The 9,959-nt window shown below is 31.2% G+C and overlaps 1 protein-coding gene across 1 annotated transcript; it reads left to right on the plus strand.

The window, feature by feature from the left end:
• Positions 1-4,614: 4,614 nt before the first annotated feature.
• On the plus strand, positions 4,615-9,555 carry LOC123888496 (EEF1A lysine methyltransferase 2). Its single transcript, XM_045937576.1, has 7 exons — positions 4,615-5,046; positions 5,368-5,493; positions 6,122-6,322; positions 7,296-7,392; positions 8,562-8,665; positions 8,814-8,865; positions 9,104-9,555. The coding sequence occupies exons 1-7, from the start codon at positions 4,823-4,825 to the stop codon at positions 9,326-9,328; spliced, it is 1,029 nt and encodes a 342-aa protein (XP_045793532.1). The 5' UTR covers positions 4,615-4,822; the 3' UTR covers positions 9,329-9,555.
• Positions 9,556-9,959: the final 404 nt, after the last annotated feature.

The raw sequence follows: 9,959 nt of genomic DNA on the forward strand, positions 1-9,959 counted from the left end.
CGAGATAAAAATAATAATAATTTATTTCAAGTGATTCAATGGAACTTCTGGTTCACAATTTCAGCTGCTTATTCTCTCCCCCTAATATTGGGAAAACTAATTCATCACTTGAAAATTAGCCTTCTGGGCTATAAACAAGTCCCTTATTGGCTCGATATAATTTATAAGGGATGAAGAGTTATATCAAATATATTTTTCCAATATTCTTTTACGACCCATTTAAATGCATTATATATGGGAAATTAGGTTTATAAACCAAAATTCAAATAAATTAGGGGAGAGCTTATGTATATAATAATTTGTTGGCATGATGCTATTTAATATCTCAACATACATGTTTGAGTGTTCCCAACTATAACTTAGAAGTTACGATCTCATAAGTATCAGTCGTGTAATTAACTTCAGACGTCTAAAGAATGGATCTTCAAGTCCATTATTTTTGTTTGTATGAACATATTCTACAAAATGTTCGGTATAAATTTCAATTAACATATGATACTTATCAAATACTTTCTAGAATAATATATATAAAATGAGCTCTTAAAAATAATCTCACAAACTTCTGGTTGTGAGTTTATAACAAACATAGATGCGACCATTTAGTTGATGCATCAATTAAAATTTTAGAAATCTAATTGGTCCACTTGATCGGTGTATTGATTTACAAATATCACCTTATATATATTCTAAAAAAAATAAGAGACACTCATTTACTTAATTTATCAATTTTCTTTGGGAGCTAGTAATACACAAAAAATATTAGATTGAATGAACTTCTGGTCATTCAATACATATCCATAGAAACTTTTCGCATCATAATAGATCAGATATGACCCAACTGATCTTGCCAATTATAAACTTATTATGATTTGTAAACTTCTGGTTTACAAGAACATGTGCTTCAATTGCACAAATATATATATATATATATATATATATATATATATATATATATATATATATATATATATATATATATATATAAGTATACCCCAAACTAGAGGCAAAGGTTGATAATATGTCTCGTAATGTATAGAGATACAAGATCTCATCCATTTCTTGTTTCAATAGGATATTCATTTATGCGAATATCCTTCAAACATAAAAAAAATTTCTTTAAGACTTAAAAATATACAATACATTGGCAAAGCGTAACTTTATTATTTTTTTATCTAATAATTTAAAATCAATAAATTGATTTAAATAAGTAATTGAATAATTAAAAATCAGTTTATATTTACAAACTGTAACCGAATTATAATTATAAGTAATTAAGAAAATAACTGTATTCAAAGCTTAAGAAAACATAATCACCATAAAATAAATTCAAAGTTTAATGTATAAAAAGCTAAATGTAACTTTTTTCTTAGGCATATATTTCATAGGGAATAATAATCGTCTACCTCATAGTAAAATATAAAATAGATAGATAGAGATCTTACTAAGTTGTGCATCGAGAAATAAAGTCGAATTATCATGTAAAAACTTTCACATTTCAATTGATAATTATTGAAATTTTACCAATCTAAAATATGATTAACCAAATATTTTTGAAATTATTTTCATAATTTTGCTACTTCAAGAGCATATTCAAGAGACATACATAATTGTTCTTTTAATTTTGGTCCAATTTATACTAAGATCAAATAGATCATATGGACTTTAATATTGTTGTAAAAAAAATTAGTTCTTCAGGAACTCAACAACAAGTCTCTATTCAGAATGGCTAGAGAAAATCACAATTTTACAATCTTTCATGAATGGTTAAATTATTTGTTCTTCAAAAATTATACCAATAATATACATAATATTGTTTAAGAAAATCCATATTCTTTGAGCAATCCATCAAAGATACGCTAATATTAAAGCTTTAGCTTTTCAAGAATTATATCACAAGTGATCTTCATATAATGATCACAATAATCTTCATAATTTCTTCAAGAAAATTTTATTCTTTGAGCAATCATTCAAAGAGACTTCAATATTAAGATTTTCCCTTTTTCTTCTTAGTTCTTCGGGAACTATCACATATATTTTCATTAGTTTTGCTAATTTGACCACTTTTTCGGCCTTTTTTTTTTATTCTTGTCATTTTTTCACTTCTAGTGAGAAGCCGAACTTTTAAAATTATCACAACCATGACTATTACCATGACCACAATTTTGTCCATGGTAATTATGTGTTGCTACATTCACTTGGGAATGGAGTAACATCAGTGGGTCGGAGTTCATTCATTTCTGGAAATGATTTTTCATTCATTTTTTATTGATAATATCATCAAATAATAAAATCAAGCAAATTAGATAAGCATAGTTAACATAGTTAAATAGAATTTCTTATAATATCGTTTATACATTAGATGGTGACAAAACTAATAAGGAAATTGTTTAAAGGAATTGCTACAACATAGAACTATATATTAATATATTATTATATTATTTCTTAAAGGAATTAAATTATTTGTCTTGAAGAAAAATAATTATAGGTAACGTACATGAAGTTTGAAAGTTAAAACCATAATAGCTTATGATGATGCTAAACCATAACAACATAGTCATTTGATAGGTAACGTACATGAAAAATAAATAGTGATACAATTATATGTTTGATTGTTTATACCTTTCAATATGATAAGCACTAAATTCAAATTATTTATCAACAATCTCATGTATAGATCATGAGCAATACACATTATAGAAATATAAAATTGGTACTAAAAATGATAAAGCTATCCTTCAGGGATAACATGTATATTGAATTCTTCTGGAATTCATAAAAAATAATTTAGAGGAATTTCTTCAAGAACTATATAGCATCGTGATAATGTAAAATTAATTATTTATGCAATCCTTCAGGGATGCATATAACATTGAATTCTTCATGAGTTTTTCAAGAACTCTATAATAGATCTTATCAAATATTTTCTACATCCTTCAGGGATGTGTCACAATTGAATTCATCAAGATTTTATGGAGAACAAAATTTGAATTTTTAAGTTCTTCAAGAATATATATAATAGATCTAATTGTACGATCCTTCAAAAATGTATCCATAATGAATTCTTCAGGAATTCGTGGGGAATACAAATTGATTTTTAAATTGTTCAAGAACTTTATAACAGATCAAATCAGTTATTTATCCAATCCTTCAGATGTTCATTTTACTTATATCTATGAATCTTCAGGATTCATATTTTAAAATTTCATCATACTGTGAATCTTCAGGATTCATATTTTAAAATTTATCACACTATGAATCTTCAGGATTCATATTTTAAAATTTATCACACTATGAATCTTCAGGATTCGTAGTGTTTGTGAATCAATAAAAAAAACGAGAAGAAAAAAAATGATCTGAAAAAATAGAATAAAAAAATCATACATAAAATAAAATTGTCACTTCCATTGTTGCTATACCTTTCTTGAAAGAGGAGAGACTATCATGCTGATAACGTGTTATGAAACTAATCCAAACATAACTAAGAATATAGAAGAATAGAGATGAAGGAGAGAAGAGAGAAAGATTAGAGTTTGTATATTCTCTTCAAGGTGTGCATCACATTGTAACAAAGGGGTCCTATTTATAGGACACATTTAGGGGACAAGAAAACCTACATAATAATGGACATTCATTACATATTATTATTCATAACAGTTTATACTTTTCTTTATTAAATATTAAAAAACTTTTAAAATGAAATGGTTAAAATTAGAGGCATTCACAGCATGGGTAGAGCACAATTCGTCAAAATCGGCATAGATTAGGTGTTATTGATGGGACATGGCAAGCCTATCTTTCTATCGACCCAATCAAATGTCATTGTATGGTTTTAATTTTTTTTCTTCTATCAAATCCGAACCAACGGGTCATTATATATAACTTTGTAAAACAAAAAATTCTAAAAGAAAATATGATTAAATGATATTCCATTTTATGAAAATGTTTTTTTTTTGAAAAAGCTAAAATGAGATATATATTAACTGAAGTAAAACAGCCTCCTCAGCACAAGGTGTGCCAAGATAGACTACCAAAGTTTACAATGGGACCAAGAAAGAAATACAACAATCAAAATCATACAAGGCTCAAACATAACAAAGGACTAGACCACCAACTATGGCAGTTTAAAACTAGAGTAACATTTTATGAAAATGTTAACACTCAGACCAAATTATACCATTTAAACTTTTAACACTTGGTTGTAATTGAAACACTTCAAATTAACACATAAGAATGTTAAACTATATTAACCAAGATATAAATTTCCAATTTTATTGAACAATTTGAGTTCGGGTGTTCACAAGTTTAGAATCATAAATTCATTATTTAAACCAAACCACTTTCGAATTTGATAGAGTTGAACTCCAACTTGAATGAGTTCAAATAAAAACATGTGTTAGTTTGGTAGATCACATGTGGTAATCCGAACTCATGACCATTCTTAATTGAAAATGATACGTTATTATATTTTGTAACTTATCAATTTATATGTTTAATAAATATGTAGCGATAGTGTCCTATATTTTTTATATTAATAGTGTCGCGGTGTCCGTGTCCATGTCATGTCGTGGTATCCGTCCTTTATAATTCCTAACTTCTTTTTTCTTATTCAAAATGGAAAAATAATAAACAAAGAAAAAGAGTGCAAAATATTTATGAAAGAGAAAAGGGGGTGCAGCTAGCAAATAAAGGCGCTGCTGCTACATTACGTGAGAAACTAACTCTCTCACACAATCTTCATTACCTTGAAGAAGTAGTAGTAGTAGTAAATAGCAGTGATCAGCACCAAGAAACTAACCACCAAACGTTACTCACTTTCTCTTCCATGGCCGGAATCCGTTTACAGCCAGAAGACTCCGACGTCTCGCAACAAGCGCGAGCTGTTGCTCTCTCTGCCGTCGATCTCGTCTCCGACGACGACCGTTCCATCGCCGCCGACTCATGGTCCATCAAGAGCGAGTACGGTAGCACTCTCGACGATGACCAGCGCCATGCCGATGCTGCCGAAGCTCTCTCTAACGCTAACTTGCGTGCTCCTTCCGATTACAGGTTTCATTTCGATCAATTTTAACTTTCAACGAGTAAAGCCAAACAAAACGATTCGCCAATCGCCGATTCGTGAATATGCTTAGGGTGAAATTGAAAACCGTTAATTAGCAATATGCTTAGGTTTTCGTTGATAGTTAAGATCTGGTTTATTTGGTTGCTTGTATTTCCCAAATTTGATGTTGATTTGTAATGTGTGGATCTGAATTGTTTATGTGTGAATTTCGGAATTTAGAATTAGAATTTATTATTTTGAGGGTTTAAAATCAACGAATCATTGTTGTTATAAGTTATTATTGATTTACTAATGCTTTTTGTATGCAGTTCTGACAAGGATGAACCTGATGCTGAAGCAGTTTCATCAATGCTGGGATTTCAGAGTTACTGGGATGCTGCATATACAGATGAGCTTACCAATTTTCGTGAACATGGTCATGCTGGTGAAGTTTGGTAAATAAAATTTTGATTGCAATATTGTATACTGTCCTTTACTCATTTATATGATTTGTGTGTGGTTCAGAGATTTGCTTTTATGTGAAGTTGTAAAACGATTGACTGATTTAAATCTAATTTTGTTTTGTATCATCACATGCTTGTAGTCATTGTACTTGATCTTGATGAATTTGTAAGAATCAGAATTTCTTCATTGCTTATTTTATTTTCCTAGCTTGTTTTACTCTATACTCACTTTCCTAACAAAGATACTCCCCTTTTTAATAAATTATTACTATGCACCTTTCTACCTTTCAACATAATGTTGGAAGAAAAAAAGGTTATGCAAAATGTGGGAATGTACTTTGGCTTCCTTGCTTTGCCTTATTGTCCCCAGATAAGAAACTTAGTTTGACCAATGCGGTATCATCTAAACATACCTATTATATATATGGAGTTGATACTCATCAAGTCGATTCCTGTGGATTTTTTATTGAAAAAGTGAGGTAAATACAAAGTGATGTAGCAAGAATAATTTTCCCATGTTACAGATGACAAATGAACATTTATTGTTGGAAATGATACATTCTTAAGATTTTCTTTGAAAATTATTCAATTGTCTTATTTTGTGCTGTTCCTTTTACAGGTTCGGAGATGATGTGATGGAAGTAGTTGCATCTTGGACAAAGGCATTGTGCATTGACATTTCTCAAGGTCACATACCAAATCATGTTGATGATGTTAAGGCTGAAGCTGGTGAAGTAGATGACAAAATTTTGTCTAGTTGGAATGTACTTGACATTGGGACTGGAAATGGTTTGCTTCTCCAAGAATTAGCTAAACAGGGGTATGGTTTCACTTTTTATCCATATTGTTGGTTATATACGGTGTGTAAAAATATTGTTATACATAATTACAATCCATTGTCTTTCTCCAGTCCACTACTCTAATTTCTGTCCAACATTATCTCTCGGTCTCTCACAACTACACAATGATGTATCAGTTTCCCTTCTGGTTATGAGAATATATAAAGGCATATTATTCTTGTACCAAATCAATATATGTGCATACACAAATACAATTAAAGGATAACTTCGGTGGAAAAAGCAAGAAATGATTTATATCAAATAATTTGTAAAATATATGAATTTTTAATTAAATAAGAGAATTAGCATAAGTTCATGGTTGTGCATATCGTTGAAGCTATGAGCCTATGAGGGTGAGAATTTTCTACTTAAAAAGAAGACGTGCATGTGTATTTTTTAATAAAACACAGTTGAATGATTAAAAATGGAAATGTAGGAACATGTAATAATCTGGCCAACAATTACACTGAGATGCTCTTCCATTTTATTCTAATTTGAACTGTTTAATTTAGTGGGAAAAATGCTCCTTGAAGGTGAAAAATTGCTTATAGGTCGGATTTTGCTCTACTAACAAATTATTAAATTTCAGATCTTCTTGGCATTGTCCAGAAAAAGTCATGTTGGTAGCTTTCTCCCCGGATGCTTACTCAAATTATTTTCCAATTTGAAAAACTTTACTAACACCTTTTTCTCTTACTCACATAGTGTAAGTATAGTGTAAGTGTAAGAAATGAAGAGATAAAGAAAGTATATTGAGGTGAAGAAACAAAACTACAAAAAGCAAGCCTGCATAAATAAAGAATTATATTGTTTTCTTAGGAATGAAACTGCCCTTTGTTCAGTCTTTAGGTCTTCCATATTCTGAATATTGATTGTGGAGAGATATTTGTGTTTATTTATGTAGTATACTAGTATTAAAACACCTTATTGAACAAACTCTTGGCATCTGCTCAGGTTCTCTGATTTAACTGGTACTGATTATAGTGATCGGGCCATCAACCTTGCCCAAAGCCTTGCTAGCCGTGATGGGTTTCCCAACATCAAATTTTTGGTATGTTCAACTTTCATAGTCTGTGTGTGTGGATGCACATGCCTGTGTATAAATACATAATTTTGTTTGTCTTTCTTCTCATGTAGCATGAAGGCAGGAGGTTGTTGCGTATCTGAGCTTGTTTAGCAGCATGTTAGACATGATTTTGCACAGTTGAAATGTGTTTTGATTTGTTAAAATGTGATTTATCCACCTTTTTGTTTTGCTTTTGCGGTGAGGCTCAAATTAATTCTAGATGACTTTTGCATTTTTGTGGTAATATCCAAACTGTTCCACAATAAGTCATATTTGGTTAAAGCAGAACTCTCGCATCTTCAACAAGTTTTCTTAGGCATATCAGTTAAGTTGGAATATGAACGGGCAATTGGCATCTGTTTTTGCAAAAGTCGTGGCCTTTTTATGGGAAGCTTTGTTACATTAATCTCCCTTTTTTCATTTTTGTTTTATATTTGCTCTTTTGTTTGTTAGGATTCCTTCTCCTCGATCATTTTAATTTGGTCTCCTTTTCTGAATAAGCTGTTCCTTCTTTGAGTGAGTGTAGTAGAGTTACTCTTTTTCTCACTTTCATATCTGCAAGGTCAATCATCGTTGCTGAAAACAACCCTGCATAAATAAGTCAAATCGGAGTTTTGAACTAAAAGTTTGTGTTTGCAGTAATTACACGACCAACAACTATGCCTTTTGAATATTCTTCTCGTTCTTTATTGAAAATAGTAACTTCTGGTTGCAAATAACATAACTATCTCTCCTGCATTATGGGAAAAGCAGCACTGTCATGCATGATACAACCTGATGCATCTCATTCTCGGGCTGCCTGCCCTGGGCTCAAACTGGGCCTTGCTTCAATTATGATGTGAATGCATCACATGATTTTCACAACACTTTCTGAACTTCTGTTTTAGATTGGAGTTCATTATTAAAAATTGCTTGCAAATTGCAATAAAAGGAAGAATTAAATCCGTCTTGCTTTTGACATTGTTTTAACTTTTAAGAAGTAACCTTTCTTCTTTATCACCTTTTTTATTTTCTTCCTGTTTTGTAGTATATGACTACTTGCATTCAGTATTAGCCTTTGACATGTTTCTCAGCATGTCTATTTTGTATGCAATACATATCTATCTTTATGTTATTGCCGCGTCTAATACATACATTGATTTAATTGTTTTAAGGTTGATGATGTCCTTGAAACAAAGTTGGAACAAGTGTTTCAACTTGTCATGGATAAAGGGACACTTGATGCTATTGGATTGCATCCTGATGGTCCTGTCAAGAGGTAAGAGAAAGTACTATCATATCCATGGTTCTGTCGTAATGCTATTGGGAAGATGTTATTTTGTTTTGTAAAACTATGTTACACATTTCTTTCACACTCGCTAATTTGTTCTCCAAATAATCTTCTGATGTTGCTTTCTTATTCTCAGAATGATGTATTGGGATTCTGTTTCAAGGCTGGTTGCTTCTGGTGGAATACTTGTAAGTACTTTTGAACTTGTCCTTGTCCAAATATTAATACAGTAGATTTGGGTCGATGCTTTAATTTTCTACCTAGTAGTTGGGGCTTGTGACATGTTTTAATTCATTACAGAAGAAATCGTAATTATTTTATTTTATGCTGTTAAGTGATGCTTATTCAATTGCTATCTTTCTCCGTGTTGCTGTACTCATGACATTGCTGCAGCTCTGACTTTGCCTTTGTATGATGTAATGTAAGGTGATCACATCATGTAACAGTACAAAAGATGAGTTAGTACAAGAAGTGGAAAGTTTCAACCAAAGAAAAAGTGCTACTGCTCCGGAACTTGAGGTAGCCAAGGATGATCAATCATGCAGAGATCCCCTATTTCGTTATGTTAGTCATGTCCGCACATATCCGACATTCATGTTTGGAGGATCCATAGGCTCCCGTGTTGCCACTGTGGCATTTCTTCGGAAATGAAGCCTTTACTTTTACCCTTGTGATTTTTAGGTCTTTGGTGAATGGGTTTGATGTTGTGTTTGTGTAGTTAGACGCATGTGTTTAACTTTTGGTGTTATGTTCATGTCGAACCGTAAATATTTTTTTAATGTGGCAGTGAAGTTTTCTCCCCTCACATTTGGGTGAATAGTTGTAATCGTTCAAATTAGGGTTATAAGGACCTAAATGTCCCCAAATTTTCCTCTTAATTTCACTTTGTCAACCAAATGATTAGGCAGGACGTCATATAAACGGTTCAATATCTGGTGTTAAATTTGAGCTAAACTTAGACCATCTCCAAGTGTAGTACCTATTAGGTACTCATGGTACTTATTAGGTACTACCATTGGAGCAATACCCATTTGAGTACCTAATAGGTACTAGTTCTACAATAAACATTAGTACCTATTTTGTTTGTGTGTCTCATTTATAATGATGTATAGTTATTGGTGAGATGTGTTGTTGGTAGGGCCTATTTAGAACTTTGTAAGAGATGTTGGGTTGGAGGGATTGAGTACTTATCAGGTACTATTATTAAAAAAATATAAATGAATGATGTGTATACGTGGGACCCATTTAGGTACTCAAAAATGGCAAAAGTTAATATCCATAA

Source organism: Trifolium pratense, linkage group LG6 (assembly GCF_020283565.1).
Source record: "Trifolium pratense cultivar HEN17-A07 linkage group LG6, ARS_RC_1.1, whole genome shotgun sequence".
Lineage (NCBI taxonomy): Eukaryota > Viridiplantae > Streptophyta > Magnoliopsida > Fabales > Fabaceae > Trifolium > Trifolium pratense.